Source organism: Glycine soja, chromosome 2 (assembly GCF_004193775.1).
Source record: "Glycine soja cultivar W05 chromosome 2, ASM419377v2, whole genome shotgun sequence".
NCBI lineage: Eukaryota > Viridiplantae > Streptophyta > Magnoliopsida > Fabales > Fabaceae > Glycine > Glycine soja.
Window position 1 is genome coordinate 5,473,994 of NC_041003.1, and position 17,719 is coordinate 5,491,712.

The following is a 17,719-nucleotide window of genomic DNA, read 5'->3' on the forward strand; positions in this document are numbered from 1 at the left end:
TTTGCTGTCTCCACCATGCCACCCACTACCATTTAAGACCTTATAATTTCATGTCTTGTGCTTCTCCACACATCGCCATCACCTCAAAAGTCGGTGACTTCAAAAAAATTTAATCCCAATAATTGGTGCACTGGAGCACGATAGCAATAAGAAAGAAACAAACATCTTATAAAAATCAAATTAATCCACAAAGTAAGATTATCTTAACACTAACAATGTTAAAATATATTTTAGTAAGTTTTAATTAATTAAAACTTTAGTATTAGTAATTTAATTTCAAGCTCATCTCATATTTTCATATACCGAATAATTCGAGAAAGTAAAGTTATTATACTATTAATCAATTGAAATTAAAATTATGGAAAATTAAAGAAAAAAAAAATGAACAATTACAAGTGGGACCCGTATGAAATTTACTCCAACAATGATTCTCACGTGAGGGGAGGAAGTTTAGCATGGTGACTATACATGATGGGGATGCTGCTGCTGCTGCGGCTGCTGCTGCTGGTGATGGCGTCCTTTGCGGGTATCAACAGCCGTTGACTCGTGCGAATCACAAACCTGAGTCTTAAACTTGCAACCGAATTTCCGGCCCAGCGACGCCCTCCAACCACCGGCGGCGCCGCCGTCGGACTTGTCAAACTTGGCGATGACTCTCTTCATAGAGGAACACTCGCGTTCCAGTTGATGCACTCGCGTCCTCATGCTATCCATGTCCAAGCGCAGCACCTGATTCTCCCTCACCGGCACGCGCCACGTGCCGTTCCGTTCCTGCACGTGCTCTAAGTCTAACCCTAATCCTTCTCGTCCGCCGCCCTCCGCTTCCCGTTCCAGCGCCGCCGACTGCCGCCCAGGCTCCGCGGCTGCCTCCGCCGCCATCAGCGTTCCGGCGATGGCGTGTCGTAGCTGAAGCTGCTCGAAGAACAGCACCTGAACCACCGCGCGCAGCGGAAGCCTCTCGTTTTGCGCCGCGTGCGTGCACGCCTCCAGCGTCAGCTTCTGACAGTCTAACAATCCGCAAATTTTCTCTCTCTCCTCTTCCGAAACCCACGGATGTGCCTACAAAAGGGAAAATCAACGTCAAATTAGAAAAACGAAAATTCGCAACGGATTCGGTAATACCTTGAGATACACATCGACGGCGCGGTAGAGACCGTCGTCGAAGAGTCTGGCCTCGTCGGGAAGCGAGATGGCGAAATTGTAGAACTTCTCCGGCTTGAGATTCGCGTCGGAAGCTATCTCGGAGAGGTAACCGTCGATGAGTTTTCCGACGAGCATAAGCGCCGGCGACCTCGTCGCCGCCGCGTCTTCCGTCGTTTCCGCGGCGGTTCTCGCTTCTAAACCTTCCAAGAACTGACTCAAAATCCTCTCCACGCAATCGACGTCGTAAAGCGTTTCGTTCAGGTACGAGTAGCTCGGCACGAGAAGGTCGTCAAGCGTGGCTTCTTCGAGCTGCAGCCCTATCTTCTTCTCCAGCGCGTCTCTGCAGGCTTCGGAAGCGTTCAGTATGTTCGTCGTTCGCAACAATCCGAAAAGAAACCTCGTCGCCGTCGCTGCCTTCGAACTCTTCTCCAGCGGAAGATTCGAAACCAACGTCTCCAGAATCTCCTTCTGCTCCGCCTCCGTCGCAACGGATGAAGAAGAAGATGACGACGGTAACGGTTTCCGATTCGATCTCGAAACTCCAGGAATGTACTTCTTAGCATAATACATCACACACGTCTCAATAATCTCAGGACTCAGCTCCGCAGTTCTCATCGCCAGAATCAATCGTTTAAACAGAGGCAACCGTAGAAGCGCCAGATCTTCAAACCAAGACTCTCCGGCACCGGCGCTTGCCTTTCTTCTTCCGGCACCATCGAGTCCATTCCAGATGACCTGTTTGGACGCAGAAGAAGCGTCGCTGACCGGCCAACCGAACAATGCAGGATCCGAAGACGAAGTTCTGGAAACCACGGAATCAACGCACCTCTGCGTGATTCCGAGATTTTCCGCCATAGGCATCAAGGAGTCACACGATTTTAGCGTCTTGACAGAGTCCTTGAGGCTCTTGAGCACGTGCTGCGATAGAAACCTCTCCGTCTTTGAAACGAGGTTGTCCTCGGAGTAATCCTCGGTCATTTCGAGAAACTCCCCGGCGCACCGGAGCGCCGCCACATTGGACGGCGTCAGGTCGATCTTGACGCCGTAACAGAATTTCGCAGCCATCTCGAACGCCTCAGAGCCTCCCGGGAAGCCCGTGAAGGTCACGTGACACTGCTCTTCCACGATTTCGTCTTCATCTTCGTTTTCTTGCTGCTGCTGTGCTGCAGAGGAATGAGTCGCCGCCTCTTGCTGCGTAATTAGAAGGTGGAGCTTTCGGCTTTTTGACATGAGAGGAAACTGAAAGAAACGGGTATCAGAGACAAATTTCAGAGAATGAAGTACGGAATGTTGTCGCTACTGGAAGTGGAAATGGACCCACCCATGTAAGTGAGAATTGAGAAAATTTGAAAATTGATTCTCTGTGTTTTGAGGCTTACCTTGTGGAGATGGAATGTCATGTCATCAACTTCCACCACAATGTCGCTTGGCAATCCCGTTGTGCAGAACCTGCAGAGTGAAATTGTGAGGAAAAAAATTTTAAAAATGAAAAGCTTGAAGGAAGATAGTAATATAGTATCCAACCATGCTTGTCCTTTGGAGCTGGGTTTTTCTGCCGATGACATTTTTTTTTCTCTGCAAATGAAATGTATGATATGATGTTTTTTTTTGGTTCTTCAGGGGTTTCTGTGTAGGTTACTGGAGAGACAGATCCATGAGAGTGAGAAGGGTGGGAATGATTTTTAGGGAGAGTGGAGACACTGAAAATTTTGCGACTGTGAAAGATTGGACGGATGCAGAATGTGGGGGGATAATACCCAGAATTGTTGTGGTAGTGTTGAAGGGGGGTGAAATGGACTTGACTAGCACTACCAATTGGAAAAAAAAGAAAGGGAAGACGAGAATGAAAGAAATTGTTTGTTTGTGCTTTTTGTTGAGTTTTTTATTTGTAAAGAAAACAACAACAGATGAAACTTCAACAAAAGAAAATAAAATAAGTGAAGCAGAATGGAATCCACAAACTCAAAGCGGACAAATTGATCTTGAGCAAATTCCTAAAAAGGGGATCATATTGGGTCGTTTTTCCCTCCTTTACCAAACCTTCTTTCTTTTTCTTTTCTATGAATCAGATCAGAACTTCATTCTCACCTAATGTCCCTCTCTCTCACGACTACTCAAGAGGGCAAATAGACTCAACTAAAAGGAAGTGTCTTGCATGAGTTTTTCTCCTTAAAATCCTTGAAAAGACAATAATCACCTATTAGTCCTTATAGTATCTCATTGCTTGCCAACCCGTTTCTTGCACTTTGCGCAAATGATGTTATATTTTGTAGTATTTTATAAATGAATTTCTCATTGTGACTTGTTGACTTGGTTAGCTTAGTTTAATAAATCAATGATAATTAGCATTATGCATTTATGTTGCACCGAACGGATGATATCTACTGTCTCTTCTTTTGACCCCTGGTATAATAAAAAAATAATATGAGAATGAAAGATTAAATCTGAATTGTATAATTAAATATACATATTTAAAATTTAATATTATAAAATCACTTAAAAAGTTATATAAATTTTTAATATTAAATATTAAGTCTTTATATATAATTATACAATCTAAATTTAATTTCCTGTGTCTCTTATGTTTTCTCTCTTAAAATAAAACATGATCTTTTGTTTCACTGCAGTTATTAATGATCACAGACTTCGTGATAGCAAGAAATTTACAAGCAGCCTCTTTCTATATATTATACTACTACCAGAAAATAAAATCAATTTTAATCACTGGGATTAGTAATGTAGGTTACTTTTTTTATCTGTCAATGTCATTTGCAGAGAATAAATCACAGTAACATCGTTCAAATTAGGGACTAGTGAGTGTGCAACTAAGTACAGGTCAATTTTAGTGGTTAAAAATATTGAATTTGAAACTTTTGTGACCACCACCAGGCTCCAGCTCATAAACTCACTCGATCGGATTTAATTGGTTCTAGATTTTCCTACTTTATCAAGTGGACATACATATAAGCAGTCATAAGTAGCAAATGGTATATAAAAAGAAAGTTTGCTTCATATGAATCTCAAAATCATTATTGCTGAGATATTTTTTAGTTTTCAAACTTTCGAAGTTTTCAGCTCAGGTCCCCTTGCTCTATCTTCTGGAAATGCCCCTCCCCCTACTCTTAGAACAAAAGAGGTTATTTTTTATGTACCAAAATAAAAGAGATTTTTGTTTTTTATTATTTAATTGGAAATGAGCTACCCCTCATTTATGTTGGCATATCTGCCCTTTCATCCCTCCTTAGAATTTATGGCTGCATTTAATAAGTAGACAGTTACTGTAAGATAAAGTATTATTATTCGAATCACAAGTTCAAAGTGAACGGAATGAATTATTTTTCAAATATTCAAATTGAGGAGAGTCGAAAATGTGGACAAAATATCAAATTATGCTGGAAGGTAGGACCGTCCAAGAAGAACATCTAAGGGCACAATATCCTCAACAAGGATATGTGGAAAAGGTCAAATAAACCCCACTTATACCCTACATGGGTTTCAAATGTCTTTGAATGAACAAAGTTACTGGGAGGATAGACCAATTATTTGAGAAATATGGTTTACACAAATAGGTAATAGGGCATGTCTTTGATGCTTCTTTTCACGTGTTTGGTGGCTCACCATGAGAGGATTTGTACAAAAGAAGTCGTGTCACAGTGTCAATAATGTACCCTATTAGTCTGGCCATGGATTTGGGCGTTCTTGAAGGACAATATAAAGACAAGCCACCAAAACCAAAATAACAAAGGGATAATTACAAGACTCAGTTCAAACTTCAAAGTAATAGCTCTTTGATTAGGCAATGTGAGTTTCCTTTCTTAATTTGAGTTTTCTTTTCTTCCAAGTCTTAAACTATTTGCTAGCTAGTTGTTTAGTTTCATTAACATTTATATAAAAATTTCTAATTAGTATGTATATTGTAAGATTTACTAGTAATTACTATTTTTATTAATGATTTTTATATTGATATACAATGAGTTAAAATCAAACTATTTTTTTTCTTATATTTAAAATTCCAAATGTCCCCCCTCTCCCTCGTTCACCAATTCCCGCCCTCCTCTTTCTCTCGCTCGAGGACATACACAAATTTACAAAGAGTAGGTTAAAAAAGGGAGCACAGAACCATGATAAAAGATAAAATAATAAATGATAGTAATAATTAAATCCAAAAGTTATGTGCCAAGTTGAAGAAGCATTATATATAACAAGCAGCACAAGAACAGAGGAAATTATTCTTTATTAATTTAACCATGAACATAGAAAATTATTCTTTTAATAGTATTCTGCCTGCAACACCTACGAGCAATATTATAAGAGGGTATTCCAATCCTGGTTTTTCTTTTCTCTGTTTCTCTCTTTCTCATCAATTTAAAATATTTATCGCAGACCATTCACTGAGACTGCTTCAAGAATTTGAGGATTCCCATTACCTGCAGAACACAACATTTAGAAAAAAGTAAATTTCATCTTTGTAAGCCACTTAAGCACATTTAGCGAGTTTCTTAGTCAAGGTTCTCCTTGTTCTAAAGTCTGAACTATGTAATTTTATATATATTTCAATTAATCTTGATCAACTATTTGTTGGATTCTGATTCACAAAAACTATTTGTTGGGTTCAGGTGTCCTATTCATAATACTACAATGATATACATCCTCACTTATGTCTCAAGATAGTACAATACAATATAATTTGCTAGCCAAGTCTAAGCTTATTAAACTCATCTCAGTTTATTATTCCTTTCGTACAACCACTTTGCTTTATTCAATAACCAAAGGAAAAGAAGACTAATGTTCTCTATTACACTTTATTTATGCATTAATTTCAAAGTAAGTTGATACAAACATAATTTTTTGATTTAGCACTTGTTTGGATCCACTTCGATTACACATATTTGATTATATATAAAATCCACGTCAAATCTCTTAAAAAAATGATGCAAAAGCTACTTCAAGATTATGTGCTCTTCCCTCTTCCTCCCAACGCATGACCAAACATGCTCTTAATTACTTTTCCAGCATATCTCCAACAATCAAACAAGATAGTTATACCTTGAGGTGGAGTTCTTGATTGTGTTGGTTGCTGAGTAGGTCTTGGTATGACAACGCCAGGCCATGAACGACACATACAATGATTTCCCTCCTGTATGCTATTATAAACATTGGTCAAGTGATTGCCACATCCACCCCAGGTGTATTTCTCACACCTCCTGCACAACACCTTGAAACACATGAAGCTTTTGGACCCCTGATGAAAATCGAGTTATTATATTATATTTTCTAATGCTAGCTCTGCCTCACATACAAATTAATTAAATGTGATACAACACTTGCTGAACTTAGAATATATATATATATATATATATATATATATATATATATATATATATATATATATATATATATATATATATTAGTATTGGCACCTAGAGAACATCGATACAATTTCTTGTGTTGCTTAAGGTAGTAACGCCCTAGCATAGTGAGTCACTTAACAAGTCCATTTTTGAGTTTGGAGTTTTCGCCACAACCTCTCTTGGGTGGGTTTTGAACGCATCAAGGAACAAAGATTGGAGTCATATATTGTGTCGTGAAATCGCAATACTAGGACAAAATCGCTCCAAACAACTAGCTCTCTCACGCGTTTGGTTTTTATTTTCTTATAATTAGGCGATATCTTTTTGAAATTGATGGACACCACGAAAATTTTCAACTAGACAAGAATTTTGTGTACATTAATTTATACTTAAATTTTACTACATGCTAAATAGAACTGCTCATATCCTTTTGCCCGTCTGGCCTAGAATTATCCACTATTGAACTCAAGAATTATTTCAAAAATAAGTCTCCGCTCCTAGGATAGCAACCTATGCTAAAGTGCACCTACTCTCTCAATATTTTGTTTATATATAACCACTATTAGTCTATTATTAACATCTAACTAGAATTAATTAAGGCTTAACTATGATATATCCGATCGTTTTTCCCAAGCTACACATGATGTAATCATTATTTTCTAACATTGGTGGATGATTGCACAAGGTTCACTTGGCTGCACCTAATGAGGCACAAGTCAGAAGAACCTAGACTAATTAAATTGTTTTTTCAGTTTGTTCAAAGTTCAAACAAAATTTGGAAAACCAATTAAAACTATGAGAAGTGGAAATGCTAAGGAGCTTTGACTTTATGATTTTTTGTAGTATAATTGTATAAAGGTATTAATCATCAACTATCATGCCCTTACAGACCTAAACAAAATTTCATTGCAGAACGAAAGCATCAACACCTAGTACCACTTCAATTAGATTAAATCTTAAGATACAATGGAATTACGAGCAAGCAATTTGATTATCGTTTGGTTTCAACCAGCAGCTGGTCTAAGAGTTACAGCTTTCTAGTAATTGCTGGGGTAAGTTTCAAAATCCTCTGTTTAGAGCATGCCAAGAAAAAGTCCAGAATTTAGAAATGACAAGCTACATTATTGAAGTTTTACAATACACTATAAACTAGAACAACAATTACCAGCTTGGATGAGAGGACCGAAATTAGTCTCCAATTCTTAATTAAATATGGTTTTAATACCACCTTCATATGTCACTAACAGAACATAACAAATGAACTTTTCTGCTCGAGTTGATACTTGTTAAATGTTAATTCAGGAAATTCAAGTTAATAAAGTCTTCAGTCTTCACTTATTATTTAACAGCATCGAAATCTCAGATATTCTCTCATGGAAGCTTCATTATTATATTTTTGTCCTAAATAATGGGGATAGTAGGAAAGGAAGGCAAAGAAGAAAAGAGAAAAGTCTAATTAGCAGTTGCAATCAAATTCAATTCACCGTACAAGTTACCGCCATCAGTTACGTGCAAGTTGTTGCTACTACTTACTCGGTTATTGCTACAAAAACGTAACCATAGGATCTATTCTTTCTTTCGTTCTTGCCTTAATTATCTCTCTCAATGGCTTGCTTCTCTTTAAACCTCTCAGCTCTTCACATGTTCAGACCATGCGTATATATTCCTCAAATCGTTGCAAATCCATTGCAGCATCAGAATCGTAAAATCAAGATCTTAGCTTGCCAAGCTAATCAAAATCTTGACCAATCGTCCACAACGGTAATTTTTCTAATTTATACACTTACCATTCATATATGAATTAATGATTATATAAGTAAGATTACTTTATTTTAATTTTCACTTTTATTAATTAGGTACCTCTACGATTAATTTCGACAAGTCATGTTAATCTATTAAAGTCGTTATGATTACTTCCTAAAAAAAACAAAAATATATATATATATATATATATATATATATATATATATATATATAGATATAAATATATAGATATATACACGATAGCTGAACCGTAGAATTAAATCATGTTGTATGGATCAAACAATATTATAGTGTTTTATTGTGAAAAATTAATACCATAAAATCATTAATCCATATTAGATTAATTAAAATAGACTTAAAATATAAATATTTCTATACTTTTAACTAACACTATCATTGATTTTTTTAATGTTTATTTAAAAAAAAAATCATTTTAAAATTGTCTCTAATAAAAATTACATATTATCTTTTTAAAAAATATTATATAATCTTTACACCAACAGTATATTAAAATTAAGCTATCTATACATATTAAAGAAATCATTTATCCATATGATTATCTTTCTGTTAGTTGTAATAACACTTAAACCTATGGTGCCAGGAAAAATCTGTTGCTGAGCTTGGCAATAGCAAAGGAACAAGTTCCCCAAATGGTGTTCCCCCTAAATTCCCAAGCAAGGATTTCAAGAAGAAAATTGCCATTGTTTCCTTTTTAGGAGCTCTGGGACTTTTATTATCTTCAAGGCTTCACTTCTTTGGTGTTCCTATGAAGGATCACTGTGCTCATGCATTACCATCCAAAGAGGTTTGTTCCTCAAAGGCTCCCCATTTCAGAATTTATCAGTCTTGCATGTCACATGCACAAGATAATTGACAATTCGTTTATATCCAACTCTAATTCCATCAGCACATAGTTGAGAATAAGGAATTTCGTTTTGTTTTATTTCATTTTTTACATGCCAATAACTCAGTAAGGAAAAATTGTTTCTTTGAAGAATGATAGATTGGGGAAAACTTTGTTTCATCACTTCATTTTTGCTTATAGGATTTGTAATTGTAATTTAGTTTGTTGTTGGATGTTCCAGGCTCGGCCCAATGGGAAGTTCACTGTGGTGGAGTTTAATGCAGATTGGTGTGAAGTACGTGGGGAATTAGCTCCTGATGTGTACGAAGTAGAGTAGCAGTATAACACCACCGAGTGTGTGTGAATCAACTGACCTGACTTAACAAGTGGTCTCGAGTTGAACTCCTAAGTATGCAGTTGTATTAAATATTTGAAAGAAAAGTTTAACCTTCTATAATAATTCAATCCGACTTAAACAAGATTGTTTCGACTGAAGGATTACATGTGATTTAGAAAAAAGAGTAACAGTATAATAATGGCTACTATTGCTGTAGACAACCTTTTGCATAATTTCTCAAATTATTGAACTTTTTGTAACTTTTCATGTGCAATAATTTACTATCTATCTTGATTCCACTGACATCTGACAACAGGGAACGGGAGAACTTTGTTATGTTCAATGTGGATAACACCATGTGTGAACATGAACACTTTTTATCCTCTTCCCCTCTTGCCCAATCAGAAAGCACGTCTTTGGTAGATGGAAACAATGTGAATTTTTCCACCTCAATTCACACACAAGCCACAACTAAGGACGTGTTTAGATTACAGTTGCATCCAACAGAACCCATATTAGACTCAATTTACTACTCACATAACTTTTTTGTTTATGCATTGAAATGTGTAATTTTCCCGTTCAATGTGGATAGAACGCCTATCCAAACAATCTTAATGAATATGCTTGATGAGTAGAACTTATTATGTTCTATCTTCTATTTACTTAGGACACTCTTTAGGTTCAACCGTTCAAGCCTAGTTGTAATGTTCCTTGCAGCAACACAATTTTATACATTTTGGCATTAATCTAACAGCTACCTGTCGTTCATGCTATTTGTCAATTTTAACATTAATAATGTTACGGAAAACTCAGATAGAGGAAGCCGCGTTATTCATATGGTTATTAAGATCGGTTGAAAATAGAGAATTTTGAATTACAAGTGGATAGAATGGAGGATGTCTGGTACTTCATTTTCCTACTTCCAATTTTATTTGTTACTTTTCAAATACCTGGCAGGTGACTTTAATTTCAGCGAACTTCTTTGGTAGCAAAGTAACACTCTTGTCAGCAAAAGATCGTGCAGTTTTTTTTGTTGAAAAAGGGTAAAGTAAAAGTAGTGTGCTACAACTAGGACCTCTGGGAACTAAATCAAAATCGAAATATATATCAGTTTTTGATACTATTTCTTGAATAACGGCACCTGAGCAATAGTTTTTATTGGACTAGTTAAACTCTTGATGGAATTGTATTGCTATCATTTTTTTGTTCGCACAACTGAATGCTACATATTCTACACGCCTCATTTCATAGCAAATTTCGCCAAGTTAACCATCATTCCCTGCCCCCTCTTACACAAAATTTCAACCTTTTATCTTTCTTTCTATAGTTGCCACCAAAATTATGAATGCTTTCAATAATGGACTACAACAAAGTATAAGAAAAACCTAGAAGGTTGCCTTTATGTTCTAATGGTGCCTGAAGTTGAATGAATAAACCGCATTACACAAGCACCTGTCAAATTGTCATTAAAATGCAATGTTAGGCCTACATATATCACCAAAAAGACTAGAGGGAGGCATAGTTGTTGGAACGCATCATTTCTTATAGGCAAAAATCCTAAATTAGCTTCTAATTTATTCAATTTGCAACAATTTAGCAGTAAATTTTGATTGCGAAAGAACTAAATTGGTGTGTATTTATTGATGCATATTTTGATCAGTGATGGGATAGATTGCTAAAATTGATTTATGAGAGACCAAGTTTCGAGTGACCACATTAATGATCAAAATACTTTTTTTATTAGTTTGAGTTCCTAATTTTGAGCCTTTCCCTTGACTGGCTTACACAGAAACGGGGTTAGAGGAGTAAAAGCCTATAAGGGGCATGGTAGGAATCGGAACCATGATTGTTTTAATATCACTTATTACTTATTAGCTTTGGCTAAGTTAACTTCTATACTATTGAAGCACCGTTAGCAAATAGCATTGTGATGTTGCGCGTTTCAACTAATATGTGTGCCGTGGTAGTATATTCACCTAGCAACCTTCCATCACTAAGTGTCTGTTTGCCTAAGAGTTGAGGAGAACACAGCTGGCGTAAAAAAAAAAAAAAACCACTCTCACGTAGCTTTGGTTTTTTGCATTGGAACATGTGATTTCTCCGTTCAACCGGATTTCAACGTGTTTCCAAACATACCCTAACTTAACAAATACAAACAAGATACTTATAGGCTCAGATGTTGGTTATTTCCAGCTCAAATTGTACATGATAACTCTTCATATATCACTTTCTGTATGAACAAATAATAGTGAATTCTGTTTATTAATTACTTAGGATTGGTCAAACATAATTAACTGCCTTGGACGTTGTTAGTACGATTCAGAGAGGAGAATGAAAGCAGAAGACTGATGCCAATCATACAACAAAATGGTTATATCCTACAACTAGAAAAGAGAAAAAGGAAAATATTAATGACCTTCGTCATTCAAATAATAGGTGTTTCACCCAAAAATATGTATATATGTCACTGAACAACATGTCCTAACAAGCTATTTGTTGAGGGTGAACTAGTTCCACTTAACCAAGTATCTTGCACAGACACAGGAGAGCTGTCCTTCACCTCCTCAATTGATTGCAAAAACATATCAGTCTTGTGGGGAACAATCAATGTCTCACTCCCAAGTCCTGCAGCTCTCTCAAAACTAACACCTCTAAGTGAATTCACACTTCCATTTCGGGGTGACGAACACACAGATCCAACCGATGAAGCTGTGCATATGGTTTCCTCCATAGTTGCCCACCCGCTGCGCCTGATAAGTTCTAGCTCCTCAGCCACTTCAATCATGGTAGGCCTCATGTCACTATGAAAAGCAAGGCATCTAAATGCAAGCTCAGCCACCTTGTGAATGGAATAGAGTGTCCAAGCATCCCTATGTGGCTCAAGGAAGGGATCAATGATGTCATCTATGCAACCCTTCCTGATCCTATCAACAGCAAGTGCAGCCAAGTTGATTTCACTCTGAGGCCGTGCAAAATCAACCACTTTCATGGCTGTTATTATCTCTACCAAAACCACTCCAAAACTGTAGACATCACTTTTATCAGAAAGGTGGAAGTTCTGGTGGTATTGAGGATCAACATAGCCCGGGGTCCCTTGTGGGGCGGTCGAGATATGTGATGTTTCTGACATGCCAAGCCTAGAAAGCCCAAAATCTGCCACTTTTGATTGAAAACTATAGTCCAAGAGTATATTACTGGATTTTATGTCTCTGTGATAAATTGGAGGATTAATTTCTGAATGGAGGTATGCTATAGCATTAGCAGTTTCAGTAGCAATGGTGAGTCTTATTGTCCAAGGAAGTACTCCACCCCTCTCTCTTTGCAAATGTTGAGATAGTGTTCCATTAGGCATGTACTCATAAACAAGTATCTGCTCTCCCCCTTCTATGCAGCAACCTAAGAGGCGCACCAAATTCGGGTGACTCACCGAAGAAAGGAGCTTGATCTCATTCATGACTTGGTCAACACTGTTGGTGTCTCTATACTTGATCTTTTTTATAGCAACACACTCATCATTGTGAAGGTGTCCAGCATAAACTGTGCCGAAAGCTCCAGTTCCCAGCCTATGTTTTTCAGAGAAAAAACTTGTGGCTCTTTCTATTTCTTTGTAGGGATATAGAGGGACAGTTGAGTCTCCTGCAGCTTCGCGTAATAGGCGCTTTACTGTTACTTGTTTTCTCAGCCAAGAGGAACGACGCCTATTAAAGTAACATACAAGAGACAGAGCAGCCACAAGGATAGCTCCAACTATGATCCCTGCAAACAGTCATGTAGCATTTGCTCAAATTTTACTTGACATTTTTTCATGAACAAAGAAGAAGAAGAAGAGTATAACTAAATCAATTATGTATCCGGATAATGGGAATACAGAAATAATTGAATCAAGAGAAAACACAAAAACCAGCTAGTACTTAGTCTTATCAATTGAAATTAGTGATTCAGTTTTCTTCAACTGTTGTTTATTTTAGTTCTATCTTTTAATAAATATACCAGTACACTAATTAACAAGAAACTTTGAGGGGATAATGATTTGTGTATGAAATCCATTTATCAGGTAATCATTGAATAAGAAATTTATGAACTATGCTATATACAATACAGGATCATATATTGGCAGAAGTTGGTAGGGCTTTACCTCCAACAAAGACACCAATTTTGACTGCTTTCCTACATCCGCCAGACCATAGTGTTGAAGCTTTGCATTCAGAAACTGATGAGAAGGCAAAAACGAAAAAAGGGATTAGAAAAATAACAATATTAAATGTACATAAAAGCTTACTTTACTTCTCCAAGGAAATCAAATAGTTACTAGTACAGTTATTACATGATGCAGCTGATTTTTTTTTTTACACCTATAATTTTATTCCAGACACCAAAACAATTAACAACTAAACTAAACATTGTGGTATTACTCAGGTCCAACAAAGTCCGTGAGTTCAATAATGTTCCTTATGGATCGAGTCAAAAGAGATGTTTACATAATTTTAGTTTTCCAAGGACTCGTATCACACTCAATTTCTAGTGTCAGCAAAACACAAATTGATAAGCAACATGTGTCGGTCGGTGGTGTCCTTAACTTAGAAGTTACCACTTAATATTAGGTTCATTTCCTAATTCCCCACATGATAAAAGTATTTTCACTAATCTATCCCCTTTGACCACTTATAATATAGCATATAAAAAATTCAAATCCATCCTACCAGACATGCCTTACCTAATATTGATCCATAAACAATCCAAAGGTATCACCAGAACATGTTGAGTTTTGAAGGATTCTTTCTTTGCCAAATTTACCCTTCAAAACAAGAACATATCAAGCCAAGCATTGAACAGTTCCCATTTTTCCATATTCTCTGCGAAATTATGGATGACCAATCACCCATTAACTTCAAAACTTTCTCAATAACCAATTACCCCCTCTCCAGAGAATCAAGAACATCATGATCTATTGGATTTGGTCCACAAGAATCAAAATAATGAACCTTATGCTTAAATCGACATACCATTCATACCCCTAGCAAATCAAATCTGGCCATTATGGACTTGGTAAAATCACACCATGATCTTTAAAAGATTCCCCCACTTAAAAAACTCAACCCCAAAATTCCCGATGCACAATCCCACACTAGTATTATATACTCAACCAAAGCATAAAGCTGCAACCAGATGTCAAACACCACTTGATCATCATTCAACAATCATAATCACCATCCATTATCATCATCATAATCATCATCTTTACAATAATTACTTTAAAAAAAGTAAACAATACATATACTTCCTTTCTTAAACAATAATTTAGACATTTCTTACCATTTACCTTAATACTATTATTCCCATAACCAGGATAAAGTTAAATACATGTATCATCAGTTTTATACTGTTAAGTAATCAGACATTAATCTTAATAAAACTTTTAAGATAATTATTATAAAAATTTACAAACTTAACTTGTGATTGAATGATAACGTGAAAAGACTAACCTCTCCGGCAACCATCGCCGTCCTTGAATCCGTCTCCGACGAAACCTTCATCGCAGCGGCACCGGAAGCCCAGTTTTCCTCCACCATGATTCACCTCCGTGCAGGATGCATTGTTGGAGCAACTACAGTTTCCTTCAAGCCACCACCCCAACTCAACCATCTGAAATTGGAGCGAGAGCTCCTTCACTTTACTCCTATCAAAAGCAAGAGCAGAGAACAAGAATTTACAACCAACTCGCTCCCAATCTAGGCGCATGAGAACATCATCATCTTCTCTGGAGCCATTACTCTTACTCTTCCGCATCTGCGTGAAGCAATGAAGATCTTCACTTTCGCGGTCACAGCCCTCCACCTTGTTGCGGCCGCCAGCGAAACTCGATGTGGGAATAACGCAGCCACTGAGGTTGGACTCGCAGCTCTGCACCAGAAAGGTGTTGCTCCACGAGGGAGCAAAGTTGTGTCGAAAGAGAGGGTCTAAGAAACTCACGTTGCGGTTGCACTGCACCGGAAGACTAACGAATATGCCATCAGAGGTCACACTCTGAACCTCTAAATCACCGATCTTGACTTTGTTCTCTTTGCTGCAATTTAGTTTGACTTCGCAGTCAGAAGAGAAGCCAAAAGGGTATTGCAGGGAATGTTCTCCGCAGCTGCGCTCGCAGTTGTTCTTGTTACTTTTGGCACTCGTTGAACAGCGCAAACAGAACATGAAGATAAAGATAGTGAGAACCATAGCGAACTTTGTGTTGTAGTGAAACATTTTCTGGAGATTTGAGGGAACAGTGTTGTAATCATCACCCTTCTGCAGAAAGAAATAAAGAGATACAGTTAATTATAATTACTATCTAACTATCTATCTATTTCTGGTGAAATTGGAAAAAAGTGTATAAATATATGGTTGACTTTGTGGACTAAATGGAAATTAAGTCTTGTGAACGATGCGGTTGGGGAGCCATCTATCTCAATAAATGCTAGCAGGAAAGAAATAAAGGTTTCATTGGAAAATAAGAGTGAAGAAAATGAAATTTGAAAGAGTGATGTTGATATGCATGCATATAAATATACTACTACCTGATGATAGCTTTAGCTTCAGGGCTGGGAAACGTTGGGGGATTAATGGGTGTGGCAGTGGCAGGAGTTACTCACCAAACCAAACAACTCGAAGATCGAGCTTCAACATTAATGAAATGTCATATACTATAAGAAATAAAACAGAGTTGTAGTCTATTAGTATGTTGTTAACGTTGTTGTTTGCGAAGAAGAAAACAACTATGGAATGAAAAGAGAGATATAAACAAAAATTAATAATACTAACAACGAATATTTGTGGATAAAAAAAAAAACTATGGAATGAAAAAGAGCGTTTGGTTATGAATCATTGGGGGGGTTTCTGAGAAGGTTCTTATGGTTCACACAGACGCGGTTATAATTGTTCTGTAACCGGAACCGGAACGTAAAGTAAAATACTTGTCTTCATTTTACGGCATTTTTTATTTTTTTGCTGAATGACGAATATGACCTTGGTTGAATTTTCTTCTGCACAGAAAAGCCCCTATTCTTCACGACAAATTGCCCCTGTGCCGCTGTGTTTGGGACAACGGGATGAGATAGAATGGATAAAAATAGAAATGACGGAAATAGAATGGTTTTTTGGATTATTGGATTTGAAAGAAATTGGAGTAAATTGGGAGGAATAAATAGAATTTGTTTCCACCTCGTTTAATTTCTAATGAAAATAAATAAGATTATAGATAATAAGACAAAATTATCCTAACAATTAAATTGATTGTAAATTATGAAAGAAAATTATGTAAACATGGAATAATTGATTTCAGTTGAATCACAATCGATTATGTTAAATGCAAGAGAGAAATCATTACGAACAGGAAAATTAATTGGCTGGAATATGCTCACAGTTGATTATTAGAATGTTTAAGTGAGGATTTCAAGGCATCTAAAACTACGTTTGATACAAAAGTAACAAAGGAATGTCTTGTTCGAATGTACGTTCAACTAATAGGAATTTTTATTCAAAGAAGTATTTCCTTGTGATAATTTTGTACCAAGACTCTCTACGACCTGAAAAAAAATTAATTTTTTACACAAAAACTAATTGAAGCTTCAAACAATTAGTTTCACATCAAAGATAATTGATAATCAAGCATAAAAAGGTAACATGCAACCTCTATAGCATCTAAAAATCAATTTCGTACATACTTACATGCACCTTTGATCAACGCAGATCCAACGAAGATGGGGAAAAATCTATAGTTCTATAGTGGTTGAGTGACAAAGATTCGTCCCGCATCTAAAAAAAAATAATGAAAGAGTCAATTTGAGCATTTCCTTTATAAACTATTCTCTCTCTTTAGATATTGGAATTTCATCCTTATTTCTCTCTTCTCAACATGAAAAGTTTTGGTGTGAAATCTATTAACTTTAAATTTCTTTTTAAACTTTTTTTTTCTCTTCTCAGTTCTCATAATTTTTCACTCATTTTCCCCTTCTTGGCATGAAATTTTTTGATCTGAAACTTATCAACTTTAAGTTTCTTTTGAGACGTTTTCTACTCATTACATGAGTTCAATTTCAAACTTTTTCTTTATTTTTTTCTTTCCTCTCAACTTGTCTAGTCTTCACTCGTTTCTCCCTTGTCGGCATGAAAAAGTTTTGATGTGGGATTTAACAACTTTAAGTTTCTTTTGAGGTGTTTCTTACGCATTAAATATCTCAATTTAAAACTTTCTTCTTTTCTTTTCTTTCGTCTCAACTTGTTTAACATTCACTAAATAACTCT

General features: G+C 36.5%; 3 protein-coding genes across 6 annotated transcripts; 1 reads left to right on the forward strand and 2 right to left on the reverse strand.

Moving 5' to 3' along the window:
• Nucleotides 1-262: 262 nt before the first annotated feature.
• LOC114382575 (BTB/POZ domain-containing protein At5g66560-like) lies at nucleotides 263-3,432 on the reverse strand. 2 transcript variants are annotated; one of them, XM_028342107.1, is made up of 4 exons: nucleotides 2,668-3,432; nucleotides 2,523-2,592; nucleotides 1,123-2,382; nucleotides 270-1,059 (listed from the first exon to the last, which is right to left on the reverse strand). In XM_028342107.1, exons 1-4 carry the CDS (start codon nucleotides 2,706-2,708, stop codon nucleotides 463-465), a joined length of 1,968 nt encoding a protein of 655 aa, XP_028197908.1. In that variant the 5' UTR covers nucleotides 2,709-3,432; the 3' UTR covers nucleotides 270-462. The 2 variants fall into 2 exon arrangements, with proteins under 2 accessions (XP_028197899.1, XP_028197908.1); XM_028342098.1 differs by having other exon boundaries at nucleotides 263-1,059; nucleotides 2,523-3,432.
• Nucleotides 3,433-8,059: 4,627 nt separating this feature from the next.
• Nucleotides 8,060-9,738, forward strand: LOC114382596 (thioredoxin-like protein HCF164, chloroplastic). Its single transcript, XM_028342132.1, has 3 exons — nucleotides 8,060-8,255; nucleotides 8,860-9,063; nucleotides 9,344-9,738. Exons 1-3 carry the CDS (start codon nucleotides 8,100-8,102, stop codon nucleotides 9,437-9,439), a joined length of 456 nt encoding a protein of 151 aa, XP_028197933.1. The 5' UTR covers nucleotides 8,060-8,099; the 3' UTR covers nucleotides 9,440-9,738.
• A 1,936-nt stretch (nucleotides 9,739-11,674) lies between these two features.
• On the reverse strand, nucleotides 11,675-16,308 carry LOC114382602 (wall-associated receptor kinase-like 14). 3 transcript variants are annotated; one of them, XM_028342151.1, is made up of 4 exons: nucleotides 15,994-16,308; nucleotides 14,923-15,724; nucleotides 13,575-13,649; nucleotides 11,675-13,195 (listed from the first exon to the last, which is right to left on the reverse strand). In XM_028342151.1, the coding sequence occupies exons 2-4, from the start codon at nucleotides 15,680-15,682 to the stop codon at nucleotides 11,904-11,906; spliced, it is 2,127 nt and encodes a 708-aa protein (XP_028197952.1). In that variant the 5' UTR covers nucleotides 15,683-15,724; nucleotides 15,994-16,308; the 3' UTR covers nucleotides 11,675-11,903. The 3 variants fall into 3 exon arrangements, with proteins under 3 accessions (XP_028197952.1, XP_028197944.1, XP_028197961.1); XM_028342143.1 differs by having other exon boundaries at nucleotides 15,991-16,308; XM_028342160.1 differs by lacking the exon at nucleotides 15,994-16,308 and adding an exon at nucleotides 15,826-15,938.
• Between the last annotated feature and the right edge of the window lie 1,411 nt (nucleotides 16,309-17,719).